The following is a 16,584-nucleotide window of genomic DNA, read 5'->3' as shown; positions in this document are numbered from 1 at the left end:
AATTTAGCACCACCAACTAGATCGTTTTGGGAAAATGTTTCTAGACTAATGTGGTATGTCTTGGCTAATGGTAAATAGGTGATTTTTTTGTTATGAAGGCTAGTTCTGTTTATGTGTATGCCTTTTCATCAGGTACTTAGGTAAATCAAATCATAAAAATTAAATAGAAGTGTAGAGGGGAAGTAATGGAATTGTTTAATACTGTGTGAGCATAGAAGAGAAGACTGACTAGGCTGAGGTTTGAGTGGGTCTCCTACTAGCTCATAAAGTGATTTGAGGTAAATATGTTTCTGTACTTTAATTAATAATGGGGGGCATATATTGAGTACTTACTATGTGTTAGACCCTGTGCAATGAATACAATTTAGACCCCCAATCTTATGGTATGGATGCTATTTTTATCCCCATTTTATAAAGCTAAGGCTCAGAGAGACTAAGTAACATCCAAAATTCACACCCTAAGTGAATGGTGCCTCGTAGAACTATCCAGCATGCACAGCTGAAGCCTGATCAGTATACAGGACCATCTTCCTGCTGTCTATGTAGCAGGTACATTTCCTAGTGCTGAAGATAAGGAGATGAGCCAGATGTGTTTCTTAGAGGAGGAGCAACACATAAATAAATAGTGTGATCATATGCAGGGTGGAGTTGGGAGCACAGAGGAGGAAGCTGTCAGTTTTCTCTGTATCCTTCCTGTTCATACTTCTGATACTATACACTGGCATTTCTCCTTTCTTAAGACGATGGCACATTCTGGGTCCTTGTTTAATCTTCATCACTACATCCTGTTGAAGTAAGGGGGAAACCATGTTCCATCAGAAATAGAAAGAGAGGCCCAGCAAGGTTAAGTGCCTTTCCTAGAGGCACAGGAAGTCACTGGTGCCAGAACGATAATTTAGGACCCCAAATGACAGTTTCCTTGGTAGACTAGGAAATTGCACATTTTCCTGAAATTCAAAGCCAAGAATCTTTTTTTTTTTTCTTATTTAACTTTTATACTTTTTCAAACCTTTATATTTTTCAAGCTCACAAATATGTGTGAAAATCTTTTCCTGATATTTAGCGAAAAAAAAATATGGTTATTGAAAGCAGATGAAGTATATATAATATATACTATATATAGTATATAGAAGTATATAGTATATATATATAGATATATTGTGTGTGTGTGTGTGTATATATATATAGTTTATAGAAAGTAGTATAGAAGTCTATATGGGCACTATGACCTTTGGGGACCCCGCAGTGGTTATCTGGCTGAACTTGTATGAAGTGTCCTCCATGCAAGGAGGTGGTGATAATGGTAGCTCCCTGGGCAGGTCTTGGGACAGCTTTTCTGCTTTGAGCCAAAGCTAGCAGTTCAGAGACCAAATGAAGCAGATCTCATTGTTCATAGGACAGACTCGACCTGTGTCAGCAGAAGCACTGTTTGCAGGGCAAGAGGAGCAAGTCTCATAACACTCCAGAGATGCTAGAGGTCCAGAGGTGTTTGCTGAATTGCCTGTGATGGTACCCAGTGAGGGAAGAGAGTGTGAACGACTGGCTTTCTTCTCAGAGCTGCCATTTGGCAATTATGCCAGACATGGGAGTGTTTATTCTGTTTTGACCTGTGAATTGCTCTCATTCAGAGATCAGGTTGATTGTATCTTGAGCATTTAATAAGACATTCATTTTTCCTTTCCCAATACCTAGTAAAGTGGTTCTTTTTTGGATTTGGGACTACCCTAAGAATTTGGTGAAAGCAGTCTGGAAAAATGCACACACTTATAAGATTTTGTGTGTAATTTCAAGGGATTCATGGTCCTTCCCCCTAAAAGTGGATCTGTAAGCTGTGAATTGAGGGTAAATAACCCATGCTGTAGATTTTCCATAATCTCTGTATTTTAATATCTAAAGAAATAATAGTAATTTTTAACATGTCGATGTTTCACAGGAAGTGTGTTGAAAGTAGACACAATATGCTTTAAATCAGAATACATGCACATTGTGTTTGTTTCAGGAAAAACTTTTAACAACGGTTGCCTAATACTTTTGTCTCCCTCTTTTAAAGCTTGGTAAAATGCGGCTGACAATTCCATGTCGGGCCCTTACATGTTCTCATCTGCAGTGTTTTGATGCGACTCTTTATATTCAGATGAATGAGAAAAAACCAACTTGGGTTTGTCCTGTCTGTGATAAGAAGGCCCCATATGAACACCTTATTATTGATGGGTATGTCAATTTAAAGTTTTTCCTTGTACTTCATGGTAACCATCTATTACAGTTTTGTTACCCATCAGGTTTGGGATTCAAATTCTATAGATAGTGGTTTCTGAGTTATATATTTTTAGGATATTCATGACTGTAGAAATCAATATTTTTCTAAGTAATTAATATTGTGAACATTTTGCCTTTTTAACTATGTCTTCTTGTTGTAAAGATACATGCCTCATTGTCAGTGCCTCCTGATATTTACCATTTTAAAGGACCAGTGGTTCTGAGCAGGGTGTAGCTTACACCTTTTCCTAGCATGAATCCATCTGTCCCTAGACATGCAGAACATTTTAGAGGAAGAATGAAAGAATTGTGAAACTCCCCTTCACCTAAGCTGACCAAAAGTTGGTCTGTTTTTGGAGATTTTCTGGTGCTTCATTTACTATATGGGCCTACACCCTGCTGTGTGGGCTCCTAAAAGTGATCAATACCCTGAATAGCGCTCTCTTTGTTTCTGTTTCCCCTAAACTACTTGTCTTTGTCTTTCTTCTCCATCTACAGCATCACAACAGTTACTTTTTTTTTACATTCCAGTGTTTTATCTGTCCTTCCACACATCTTCAAATGTCTTTTAAAATTTTCTCCTATTCTCTAGCCTCCTTTTTTTTCCCCTTTTTCCCTCTGAATAAAAAAAAAAATTGTGAAAAGAAGAAAATATATTCTTGATATTTCCTGTGCTCTCTAGCAAAATGCTTACTGTATCTTATCTATAATATTTGAGGAAACAAAGGAGCCAGAAGGTATAACATAAGGAATGGAATACATTTATCAATACAGGTGTAACCCAGAGCTTGAAAGATGCCAGATCAATCATATGGGGGAAAGTAAATGTGTAACTTAAATGTTTTATGTTTAATTTTTCAGAGACATCAGTGATCACTAATAAATTGAATAATATTTTACCAACTCTGTGTATTACATAACTTTAGATGCCCCCATCAATTAGGATTTTTCTTTCTTATTATAAAATCCACACATACACACACACACTCCTAAAGAAAAATTGGAAAACACAGGCAAATAAAAAGATGTATTTTTTTCTGATTTTTATTTTCCCATAATTGTGATTATATAGTATCAGTATTTTTTATCCTTTGGTTTTGTTTAACATTATAACCTAAGAATTTGATCATTCATGTTGCACATTTTTGCAAATCTCATTTTTTAGTATCTGCATGGTATTTATCAAGGAGTTCTATCTTTCAGTACATATTTTTGCATGTATTTCTTCAGTTTTCGACTAAGATGTGCTTATTGTAGGCAATTTGGATTATGTTCAAAAGTTTAAAGAAAAAGAATAAATATCTTCCATGTTACCTCTCAGAGATAACCACTATTTATATACCACTCACACACAATTTTGTTTTTGAAATACAGAGTTTTCTTTCTTTGTCCTCTTCCCACTTGCTGTGAACATACACTCCCCCCCATGTTATTTTTTTTAAATCTCTGGAAACCTCATTTTTCAGTTATGTAATATTTTCTTGCATAAACCTACCATAATATAAGTAACTATTTTCCTATTTAACCCTAGATTTTAAAAACAATACCCTGTACTTTCTCATTTATACTTGTACAAAAAATAGGTCTGAATGTTTTTTGAACAGTAATAATTCTAATAGGTCTTAATTTAGAATGTGATATTCAAAGGACAAATTGTTTTTTATAGCTTGTTTATGGAAATCCTAAAGTACTGTACAGATTGTGATGAAATACAGTTTAAGGAGGACGGCTCTTGGGCACCTATGAGATCAAAAAAGGAAGTACAGGAAGTTTCTGCCTCTTACAATGGAGTTGATGGTGAGTGTTGGTTTTCCAAAGGGGTGGTGCAGTCTCCTTGCTGTTTTAAAGCATGGTTTTCAATATTAAAACTCAAAATTTTTTAAGAATATTCAGTAATATATGGATAGCACAATAACTCTTATTAAATTATTGATTAAATGTTCAGAAGTAGTGAAGCTCTTTTTAAATTCACCTTTTGCAAGCTTTTAAATTTTTGTGTATAAGGTTTCAGAGTAACATAATTTAATAAGCTTTTTTTTTGTAAAGTCATGCTTCTGAAATGGTATCCTTTTAAATTTTTAACAGACTTAATATTAGGTTAGTGAACATTCTTTTTTCATTTGCATTTTTTCTCTGGCTACTCACTGTGTTTTGCTGTAAGGAAGCTAAAGTGTTACCATAACATTTCTCAGTGTATCAGGTAATGTACAGGGAAATGTGTAGTATGTGAATTTGCTCTCAGACTATTTTTATTGTGAGGTGGACATAACATTTTGATTGTCCTAACTCAGAATTGTTTAAAAAAAAAAATCCTTGACAATCTATACAAGTAGTCTTGTGCTTAGAGGAACAGAGCCACTATTGCTTTTTTCTTCTTAGGCCCCAGCAATATAACTATAACTGATAAAGTCTAAACTATAACTGATAGACTAGTCCATAGGCTGAGGAAAGAAAAAGAGATATCACAGGCCTTTTTTTGCCTTGTGTTTCGATTATTCCCTCCCAGGATGCTTAAGCTCCACATTAGAGCACCAAGTGGCTTCTCATCACCAGTCCTCAAATAAAAGTAAGAAAGTAGAGGTAATTGATCTAACCATAGACAGTTCATCAGATGAAGAAGAGGAAGAGCCATCTGCCAAGAGAACCTGTCCTTCCCTGTCTCCCACATCGCCACTAAATAATAAAGGGTAAGTGCTGAGGTCTTTTTTTACAGAAAGTCATTGTGAAAGTTAATTTTGAAAATAGGATTAAAAGATCTCTCAAATAAAATGGTTATGCACGATTGTAAAACAGGACAGAGAATGGGTTGGATTGTTCTCAGTGTATTTCTTAAGGGCCTGGAATAATGCATTAAAGGGGTCACTTGGATATGATATTCATCATACCAAAAGATGGTTCTAGTACAGTGGTTCTCAAACCTGAGTATACATCAGAATCACCTGAAAGGCTTATTAAAACACATGGTGTCTCCTGTCCCCGCATGTCTGATTCAGGAATAGGAACAGAAAACATTTGGGATTGAGCTCGGGTCTCCTGCATTGCAGGCAGATTTTTTTACCGTCTGAGCCCTAATGAGCTCTCAGGTGATCCTAATGCTGGTCATAGGATTTTAAATATTTACTCAAACTAGAAAATATAAGCTGTGAAATTAACCCTAAGTTGAATGTGTTAAGTGGAAAGCAGAGAAGTACCAGGTAAATGTTTTAAACCTGCCTCAGAATGTGCAAGACTGGCAATGAAAGTAGCCCAAGACTTAAGTTGCAATACACAGAACTTTCTGTTTTGCAGGCTCATTTCCCATACTTCCCGTTAGTCTCATGTCAGTGATAATGTACCTTGGTTAGGCCTCAGTTCACTTCATGAAACATTGTTACCTGCTTTATGTAAAACACCCTGTGCTAAACATGAGTGGTAATACAGTGCGTTAGTACAGCCCCAACCTTAAACAGTTTAACAGTTTGAAGAGGATGGTAAAATAAGTAGCGGACTCTATAGTCATACTCTCAAAACAGACTGTTAGTCTCTTGAGACACTTCGGAGATTCTCAGCAAAGGATGTCCTGTTTTTCTGAGGCACAGTTGTAGCACACAAAAGGTAAATCTAGAAATAGATGTGACACCTTTTAGGTATATATCAGGAGAGTTATGTGGCCTGATGTAATTGAATAGAAGCTATTTACAAAATATTCTAACAAACTAGTGCCTGAAGGAAGGATTTAAGTGAGAGGAGGAAAGTCTGCCGAAAGCATTGATACAGATTTCAAGGTTTTAGGAGGGAAGGTTAACACCAGACCAAGAACAGGTACTTTGATGCTTGCAGTCAAATTATTTTCAGGCTTGATATTGTTTGATGAAATAAAAAGATCTTCTGTTTGAGTATATTTGTAGTTACATGAAAGTTGAAGTTTCAACATTAAAAGAGCACAATTGTTATAAATGTAGCTCCTCTCTTGTTAAAGGACTTTGGCTATTTCAGGAATCTTTATAATACAACCAAATATGTTACACAGATTGATGTTTCACTCTAGAGTAGCTTATTTCATCACACAGATGGGAATAAAGATATTAAAAGCAGTGTCATTATTCTAATTGAAATGGGTATTTAAACACTAATTCTACTTTATATTCTACTTTATAAACATTCACCTCTGATGTAGCCTACCTTGACAGCTGTTACCCAACAAGCCTGACCTTGTTATTACGCCAGCTTCTTTTTTAAATCTAGGGGTGTCGCGGGGAGTCAGATTACCGAAAGCAGCATAGTTAGAACAAATATCTTATCGAATTTTAATTCTGAGATTTTATTTTAGATTTTATATTTGATATATATATTTATGGGGCTTCCCTGGTGGCTCAGATGCCTACAGTGCAGGAGACCAGGGTTCAATCCCTTGATCGGAAAGATCCCCTGGAGAAGGGAATGGCAACCTACTCCAGTATTCTTGCCTGGAGAATTCCATGGACAGAGGAGCCTGGTGGGCTAATTTATATTTAAATACATATTTTTTAATGGTGTGACTATATTATATTTACCATGTGCTTAGTTGCTCAGCCCTATCCGACTCTTTGCAACCACATGGACCATAGCCCACCAGTATGACCAAAACCACATTATTATTTTATTACTTTAAATGCCACTATAGTACTATTAAAATTTATTTCATAAATCTGGATGTATAAATATTTCATGGGTTAAGTGCATTGTTATATATACATAAGTTCTACTCTTTAGGATATTGATAGTAGTCATATATATGTAAACATTTTTCCTTAAAGGAAATATTTTGAGTGTTTAGAAATCTAATATTTCTTCTTTGAATATTTGCTGTGCTGTTTCTCCAAAAATAGCTTATTTATTATGTTTGGGAAATTACATTAGATGCATTAACTACTTCTTGAGCTTCCCAGTGACTAATTGAACCCAGATAGAGTATTTGCAAATGCCAAACCTTTTTCTATTTTCAGATTTAAAAACAAGCAACCTGAAAGTTTATGATTTTTTTTTTTAGAAGGATAACACCATATTCAATACCAGTGATCATTTTTCAGTAATGACTAGCCTATAAATAGAAACCTAAACCCAACATATTGGATTTGTTATTGTGCAGTGTGAAGATGGAAATCATTTTAGAATGTTATCACAAAATTGGAAGAGAAAGAGACAGCCAGGAAGTAGAAAGAGGTAGACATTAGTAAATGTAAAACATTTTGCTGTCTTCAGCCGCTGAGTGTTTAGTATTCCTCCAGAAATTTTCTTTGCTCTTTGGTATACCAAGATGTTTTTCAAAGGCTAGTGTTGCAACTGCTTTTGTCTCTTGTAATCCTTTATAATTCCTTGAGTATTGTCAGAGGAAATAGCTAATGGAAAATGGTACTTTCTGTAGATGTAAGAAGTTTAATTAAGTTTCCATTAGACAAAACAATTTTATGAGGTGGATGAGAGTATATTTTATACTTCATATCCCATTCATAAAAACAAGGTAGCACATCATAACTAGAACACTGTTCCTGGAAATCCAGCCTTGCTTGGCATGTTTAGAGATATTCTCTACCATTGAAATTGCATCTCCATACCCCCAACACTTTACGCGAACTTTTAAATGCAAAAGACAGCCTCTGTCTGTCTCTCTATTTTCTATAACATATCTGTTGGCCTCTTATATGTTTGGGATAGCATATGGCCCTTATGATTTCACTCAGGACTATGAGAATTCTTTTTCTTTTCAAAATCATTTTAATTCTGCCTTTTCTTTTTCCTTTATTACTTCCTCCTTTTTGCTTTTCATTAATTTTTGGTGAAGAAAAAAAGTATTTAGCTACTCAGCTACTTAAACATTTCCCTCTATTCTCCCAGCATCCCTCTCTTTGTTCTTTTTTCTTTTTCCATTTATTCTGTCCTCCCTTTAAAAACGCTCCATCACCTGTTCATTATGGAGGATCTCTACTCTTTGTCTTGCTGCCTTCGTTCATTCAGCAGACCTTTTATGCAAACAGTCAGTTCCTCCTGACTGTGCTGGGCATTAGGTATTCCAAGATAAACAGTACCTAGTTTTTATTCTCATAAATCTTAGAAGTCTGAGGGCCAGGTTTTAACGCTTCACTGCTCAGATTGCTTCATTCCCTTAGTCTTGTTAGATGTGTTTTCTTTGCAAGGATTTACCTATCTTTTTACTTGCCAACACCCTAGTGCTTATTTTTTAAACGTTTCAGAATTTTGTCTGCTGTACTTTTCACTTACATTTCATTGAAGTGGCTCAACTATGCCTTCGGTCTGCCATTCTAAAAGAGTGTAGATGATGTTCCAAAGACAGCATGTGATTTATTAATGTCAGATACCATTGCATCCATCTCTTTTCCTTATAGCCTCTGAAAGATGCTATTAAGTGTACAAATTATTTCCTAATAATCATGGTAGTCTAAATTATATATTGCTTTGCTTTTTTTTTATTTTCAGCACAAAAACTAGGACTCATTGTGAGATTCTGCCCTTTTATTAAACTTAAGTTCAACTGACTCAGGAAAATTTTGCAAACCTTTTTTTCTTCTAGCATACTGAGTCTTCCGCATCAAGCATCTCCAGTGTCCCGCACCCCAAGCCTCCCTGCTGTAGACACAAGCTATATTAACACATCCCTCATCCAAGACTACAGACATCCTTTCCATATGACACCCATGCCTTATGACTTACAAGGTGAGTTACCCATTCTTCTGTGTTGTCATATAGCATTATAAATGCCTTTGATCTATATAGTCTTCTTCTGGGCAAGTTTAAGAAAGATAGAAAGATCAGGGATAGAGGAGGTTGGAATCTAGGAAGGTGGGGGAAATATATACTCGGTCATAAATAAACACAGACTCAGTTTCCTGTTAGTACCTTCATCAATAGCCAGTGTTTTACTACCAGTGGTAAAAATACAGGAATGATCTTTAGGCTTTTTGTACTTCAAAGTAGTCTGCAAGTGGATTTTGAATGATTTCCACTATGTTGCTTATGTTGCTTTGAATTTTTATATTTATGAAAATTATTTTTTGTTCCCTGAATCTGGTTATAATACAGCAGGCATTGTGGGTAGCTATGTTGTATTATCTTTTAGACAATGCAGAATTGAAACATTGGAAAGTTTTAATTTTTGTTCTGGTGAACCCGGTTTCTTATTTTTGAAAGTAATTTGAAATGTCATTATAATCATTTCTACAATGTATTTTGAGTTCATAATAGTTGTTTATATTATCAAAAAGAATTGTTGTTGTCATGTATCTTTGTAATTTAATAATTTGTATGTTAGCCATATAATCTAAGAACAGTTTTTAAATTACAAAAAGCCATATATGCTCACTGTAGAAAATATAATACAAAAGCACAAAGTGGAAGTTTCTCTCCATCCCTTGTCTACAGTAAAATTCAGGGTCACTGGCAAGGATTCTTGGGAGCTGAGATATTTGAGTGGATTCTTAGTGGATGTTGTGAAAACTCTGTTTCAGCTCTGTTCAATAGAACTTTCTGCAACTAGGGAAATGTAATTTGGCCAGTACAGTAGCTGCTAGCTACATGTGGTTACTGAGCATTTAAATGTGGCTAGTGTGACTAAAGAACTGAGTTTTTCATTTTATTTAATGTTAGTAAATTTAAATAGCCACATCAGGTGGTTAGTAGCTACTCTATTAGTCAGTATAACCCTGTTTCTTACTGCCTGTTGCCAAGCTCACTATCAAGAACCAAAGTTCTCTACATTTTCAGATCCTTATGGTATAATCTGTTCTAGTGTAGACAGTGGTAGTGGTGGTGGTTTAGTCACTATGTCAAGTCCGACTCCTGTGACCCCACGGACTATAGCCTGCCAGGCTCCTCTGCCCATGGGGTTTTCCAGGCAAGAATAATGGAGTGGGATACCCGCCATACTTTGGAGGTATCCCCAAAGTATTTGTGTTGTCATATTTTTACCTACATCTGTGTGTTATACTTTTCTTCAAGTTTAGATATCATAATGAGGGGTTTTATTCATGTTGGTTTACTTGCTCTTCATCACATTACACACTGGGCCTTGTGGACAAGAATGTGAATTGGAAGGGGCCGGCTTACGGTGACTCGCCTGCAGCCAGGGATGAGAGCTGGCCCTCCACGCCAGCAGAGACACCCCCTCGGATCTCTCCCCCGCCTCGTGCCACTTGAGTCTCTGAGTTAGAATCCAGTACAGACAGTGGGAAGTGAAGGAATTTGAGGAAGAAAATCTGTCTTACAACTTGCTTAACGTCTTTCAACTTCAAACTTTCTCATCTGCAAAATGAGACCAAATATAATTACATACCTCATGAGGTGCTTGTGTGGAGTAGGTTAGATTGAAAGGTAACTTTACGGGAGTCAGTGAGAGCGTTTGGTGAAAAGTACTCAGTCAGTTTAAGGGACTGGTGTTTGGATTTGAATGGAGCAGCAGTGGCCCAAGTCCCACAGAGTGCACACCATTGCTGAAACTTGGACTCCAGGCTTTGTAATCTAGAGATGGGAGGGATCTAAAATATTCAGCTCAACTCTTCATGTTTAAATAAAATGCTAAATGAATTTAGAATTAGCTTTTAAGATATTGTCTTTATTTGTGTAGTGCTGGGGTATTTGGGAGGTTTTTTTTTTTCTCCCAACTAAAATGATTTTTTCTTCTGCAGGATTAGATTTCTTTCCTTTCTTATCAGGAGACAATCAGGTATGTTATATGAAACAAATACTGTTCTTTTAATTCTACATTAAAATACTTAAAAGTATAATATGTAGTCAAGAGAAAGAACATAAATTCCTTTAGAAAATTCAGAGTTGTTATACTTGTTATTTTTAAGGTTTTAAAATTTTAAATAAAAGTCCCTTTGTTTCAACTGTGCCTGAATATATTAAGTACAGTGTCTGGTTCCCAGTACTGTTTTATAAAGAAACAGGGCAGTGGGTCATATTGACTGACAAATTTCTTGGCCAGGTATCTCCAGAAAGGGAAGTAGCCTGTCCTCTTTCCTGCATATGCCTCTTCAGAAATAGCATTATGAGAATTGCTTGCAGTACAGATTAAAACAAAAAACAATATTTTGATCCCCACCCCCAGTTTCAGATACAAAAATGTCTCAGTGTTGTGCTAATAAAAATTAAAATAAAAAAGGTCAATGATGTGATCATTATATAACACCATTTGATTTTGCAAAATGTTTTACTGAATATTTCAGAAACACCAGGTACTTAGAATATGTTAAATTTAGGACTTTGTTCTGCTGAGAAGAGAGTTTATTAATTTATGACTATAACTAACTTTATTTTCTGTCTTTCTTTCTCCTCCCCAGCATTATAACACCTCCCTCCTTGCCGCTGCAGCAGCAGCAGTTTCAGATGATCAAGACCTCTTGCACTCGTCTCGGTTTTTCCCATATACCTCCTCACAGATGTTTCTCGATCAGCTAAGTGCAGGAGGCAGCTCTTCCCTGCCAACCACCAACGGAAGCAGCAGCGGCAGTAACAGCAGCCTCGTGTCCTCCAACAGCCTGAGGGAGAGCCACGGGCACCCCGTTGCAAGCAGGAGCAGCACGGACACAGCGTCCATCTTTGGCATCATACCAGACATTATTTCATTGGACTGATCCCCACGCCCCTGCTGCTCCCACCCCCACCCCAGATTAAAGGAACTTGGCAGAAAGAAGAGAACTTTGTGCTATGTTTTACCTTATTCTGTTTAGAAAAGTACACAAGCGTGTTTTTTTTCCTTTTTTTAGGGAAAAAATTAAAAAAGAAATGTACAGAGAACAAAACTATATTTTCAGTTTTACTTTTGTATATAAATCTAAGACTGCCTGTCTGAAGAAAACACTTGTAAAAAAACAAAAAAAAGGAAAGAAAAGAAAAAAAAGAAAAAACAAAAAAAACAAGTACCCACAAACCACCTTCGGTTCATTTTTTCTGGATTCTGAAGATTTTTTTTTTCATCGTTTGTCCTATGGTTTTGGTTTTATTTTACTTAAATGGCATTATTTTATTTGCAATAACAGAAAAGGAATTGCATGTATGAAGTTTTAAATTGTGGGCTTTTCTTTGTTGTGGGGAGGGGGCCGGGGCGGGGGGGATAGTTTTAATTTCCATTTTCTAAAAATGACAGACTTGGATTCTGTTTGTGTGTGTGCATATTTTATTCAGCCTAAGTTATAAATCTCATCTGTCCCTCTGCATTCCCTGTGTATTTTCAGGACATAGCTTGTAGGTGTGTGTTCAGTGTGTGTGTCTGTGTGTATTTTTCTGTCATTACTGTTCCTTCTCCCGAGTTTGCATTCAGTTGATAAACCAGTTGCCTGCTTCTTTCAAAGTGCTTTGAAGGTCTTGAATTCACATATGAGCATCTTTATCAACTGTCCCAATTGCATGTTCTCCATCACATATTCTCTCTTAATTACTAGATGCCCCCTGAGAATATGTTTCAGAGATTGGAGTAAGGCTGTCTGGGTAAGGAGTAGGCTTAGTCTAGTTCTTTATGCTAAATTTGGATTGCCAGTATTATGTATTTAAACCAAGTCTGTGAACACCTGCTATTTTGGCCACAGGGTAACAAATTTTCCTGTAAGATCGTCATACCAAAGTAGGAAGTAAAAATAGCATAGAAAGCCCTGTTGGGTTTCATGTGCAGCTGACAGAGGTAAGGCTACATCACCTCAAAAAAGAAAGACAGACAGTCAATTATCCTTACAAGTAAATTCTCTTCAGAAAATAGAGTGCACCATACATGTTCATCTGTAGAAATCTATCATCTGATAAATAATTGAAATTCAAAATGGGCTTAATCCTTATTCATTTTCATTCTCTGGTTCTGACTGTACTTATTTTTAGCCTAGTAATCTTGTTTATTTTTTTTCTTCACTTTTTAAATACAAGCATGACATAGGAAAGTCAGATTATTTTAAGAATTCATGGATCAGTCTGATCTATCCTTATAATAATGGAACATGTAAATATATTGAAAACTGTTTTTCAGGAAATGAGTGAGGGTTGGAGGGAAGGAAAAAGTGATTCTACTTGTGTTCCAAAATCCTCGTCAGAGAAGGTATTAACGTTCTTCAGGTAATATCTGAAGGTGTCGAAAATATTTTTTATCTGATTGAAAGGTTTAGCAGATTTAACAGAAAAGATAAAGAAGGGGCATAATGATTACCAGTTTTCCAAACTGGATTTTTATATCACAACTGTTAATGTTCTCAGAGTTGTTCTCAGAGTTGATGAAGGACCACCTTTGTGTATAAAATTGTCATATTTTAAACCTTGCAGTGGTAACAAATTGACCTACTTTAATCCAGGTAGAATTCAAGATGGCTGTGTCTTCAATTGTATGATAAAATTAATGGCTGACATGACCGTGTGGCATCTAAAAATACCTGCTTTTACAGCATCTCTCTGCCACCAAATTGTTGACTTGAATTTTGAAAAACAAGTTGGTATTGATATGTATATGTGTGTGTGTATATATGTATTTATAGACAAGTGTGTGTGAGTAACAAGTGAGTTATATAGTCTTCCCTACGCATGTGTATTCCACACATACATGGCTGAGTTATAGTCACTAAACAACTTGCAATAAAAAAAAATTTCATTGTCAGTTAAAACAGGAAATAGTTAAGTTTTTAAATGAATCTGGTGTTATGGTGAGTAAACAAACACTTTAGAACTCTCATTGCCATGTTAACTTAGGCTAATATCTAATAGTATTATAATTTGTGTCTAATTCAGATTGGGATAGAAATTACTTAAATTGTAGGGAGTTGCTTCTTATTTCACATTGTAATAGGAAATGTTTCTATTAAGTCAGCTACCTAAGATAAAATGAATAGTTTTGTTTTTTTCTTTTTTTGTCGTCATTAGTGGTCTCAGAATTCTGATCAATAACTTTGTGTATGATGCTGAATTACGAACTCTTTGAATGATCCAGTTGAAAACCCGTCCCTCTACTTTCTTCAGCCCAGTTTTGGAGAGAGTTATTTTCCCTCAGTGTCTTGCATTATACCAACCTAAGGGAAGAACAGGTAACAGGGAGAAATAAATGTCTGTCTAGTAGCTTTGGTCATGTCTCCACAGGAGCAACTAACCATTCAGTTGTCTTTTTATTTTAGTTCATTCCACTGTAAGGAGTTTGTTCCCTTCAGTTGTTAACTTTCTAAAATGTTGCAGTAGTAGTAGCTATTACTCTGTTGGTTCATGGCCGATGTTAATCAATCAGACTTTTATGATCCGTAGTCATTATTAGTGGAGTAATGCACTGCATCTTTATCTTCTAAGTTTTGTTTTTTTTAGCACAGTTGTTTCTTTATTCCCTAGCCAGCTATCACAACCCCCCCCCCCCACGCCCTACCCCAGCACAGCGCTAGCACTGACGTGCTGTCTGTGGACAAATGACGATTCTCAGAATCTTTAGTCAAGTTTCCACCATCCCCCTTGCCTTGGTCATTCATAATAGGTGTGCATATGTTTGTGTTTCTGTACAGAACTGTGGGGGTGTGTGTGTATACGCACACGCACCTGTCGTATAATAGCTGTCTGACTAGCAGGGTTGAAGTGGCTTTTAATTACTTTGTGGGCATTATTGAACACGTGTTTAAAAACTATCTGGACCTTAACCATGCCACGCTTGGTTGACTAATTTATTTTGAGCATTAAAATTTTTCTACTCCTGTTAATTTAGACATTATCACAATTCTTTATTACTGACTTAGAAAAGATATACTTAAGCTTCTGAGAAATGTGATTTCTTGGCAGATATTTCTTTGAGTCAAATGTCTGAAACTGAATGGAAATATATCCCAATTTTAAATTACTAATTGTAGAAAGAACATTGTTTTTAAACAATTTTAAACACATAAAACACTTCAAGATCTTTAGGACTTTAAAGCACATTTGAAATTATTTTAGTAAGATTTTAGTAAGAATTTTGTTTTTTCAATACATGTTGAATTCTGTTTTTTTAATTAAAAGAAAACACAAAGCTTAGATTTCAGAAAGAGGGAGGGAGACTAGCTGGTGGTTCCAGAGTGTGCTGCTGTTAATTGTTTAATTAACAAAGGGGAAAAATGTATATAAACAGATATAAAAGTTACCATAAATTCCATGAACTTAAATCTGTGATTTATTGCCTTAAAACTTTCTCTCTTAGAATTTCCATACCGCATGCCAAACCAGTAAAATGGCTTTTAAAAATGTATAGTAGACCAATGTCAGTTTGTATAAAAGTACCAAGTGAAAATATTTATTACATGCATTGGAAAAAAAAAATTGTTTACCTATTGAATGTTACCTGTTTATGTAGAGCTCTTTAGATGTAATAAAAGAAAAACCTTCAGTTAATTTGTCTTCTGTAAAGTACAGTGCTGGGTATACAAGGGGACAGTCCCTAGGAGAAAAAGTGACAATGCTGTGTGCTTCCAGAGCCCCTTTGATGCAGAGATTTCAAAGCATGACAAGTAACTTATTCTCTTGCAACATGCTTTGAGGTAAGTAATGAATATACAGCTCTCATTCCCCTTTCTTACTGAAATATGGCTAGCTTTGTAATGAACCACAGCATCGGTTTAGTTTTAAATCTGTTTAATTAATTTGCAATTTGACTGTTAAGAACACTGTGGCCTTTTTTGCAACCATACTAGGCACTGGGTAAACCAGTTTCAGGAATGAGCATGAAACCCAGGCCTGGGATCCTTGTCAGAGCCTTATCTGGGGTGTATTCTTAAATTAGAACACATCCCAGGATCTTGGAATCCTACCCACTGAACACCCTTAAAACACGGAGTCAGTGGACATGAGCCCCAGGTTCAAATGGCCACTACACATCACTCAGGTGTCTTTGGCAAGTTATACTTCAGATTCCTGTTAGACAAATGAGATTCATAAAACTTGCCTGGAAGCCATATGAGTACCACCCAGTAGTGTATAAAGGCCAAGCTTTGAGGGACTGGACCCTCATTTACTATTATAGCCCAGAACTTCCTTTTCCTGTCCATCTAAATCCCAGGTATCTACTGTCTAATCCTTGATATTCCAGGTTGGCTATGCAGGACTAACTTCCTCATGTCCATGAGGGGTTAACAATCGATGTGGAGCTTGACCCTTGAGCCTTGCCTGAAAGTGAAATATAGCAGTTCTCCATGGTGTGCCAGCATCTAACCAGCCTCAGATGAATTTACCATGAAGGTAATGAAGTTTAAGCATGAGAGCCCCTCACTTGCTCTGACCTCTTCCAAGGTCCTGGGAGCAGCCCAAAGTAATTCTGTATTTCTCTTGTATTATTCTGGAAGGTTGCCGAATCGTATAACCCTCAGATCCCACAAAACC

At 36.1% G+C, this 16,584-nt stretch overlaps 1 protein-coding gene across 2 annotated transcripts in view; it reads left to right on the top strand.

Moving 5' to 3' along the window:
* The window catches only part of PIAS1 (protein inhibitor of activated STAT 1), a 125,357-nt gene extending 109,757 nt beyond the window's left edge, over positions 1-15,600 (top strand). For both annotated transcript variants that reach the window (XM_043919822.1, XM_043919821.1), the window contains exons 9-14: positions 2,051-2,211; positions 3,923-4,053; positions 4,763-4,943; positions 8,804-8,946; positions 10,914-10,951; positions 11,571-15,600. In XM_043919822.1, the coding sequence (XP_043775757.1) occupies positions 2,051-2,211; positions 3,923-4,053; positions 4,763-4,943; positions 8,804-8,946; positions 10,914-10,951; positions 11,571-11,864 (948 nt within the window). In that variant the 3' untranslated portion in view covers positions 11,865-15,600. The remainder of the gene's footprint in view (positions 1-2,050; positions 2,212-3,922; positions 4,054-4,762; positions 4,944-8,803; positions 8,947-10,913; positions 10,952-11,570) is intronic.
* Positions 15,601-16,584: the final 984 nt, after the last annotated feature.

This window comes from Cervus elaphus, chromosome 12, assembly GCF_910594005.1.
Source record: "Cervus elaphus chromosome 12, mCerEla1.1, whole genome shotgun sequence".
NCBI lineage: Eukaryota > Metazoa > Chordata > Mammalia > Artiodactyla > Cervidae > Cervus > Cervus elaphus.
This window is presented reverse-complemented; position numbering and strand designations above follow the sequence as displayed.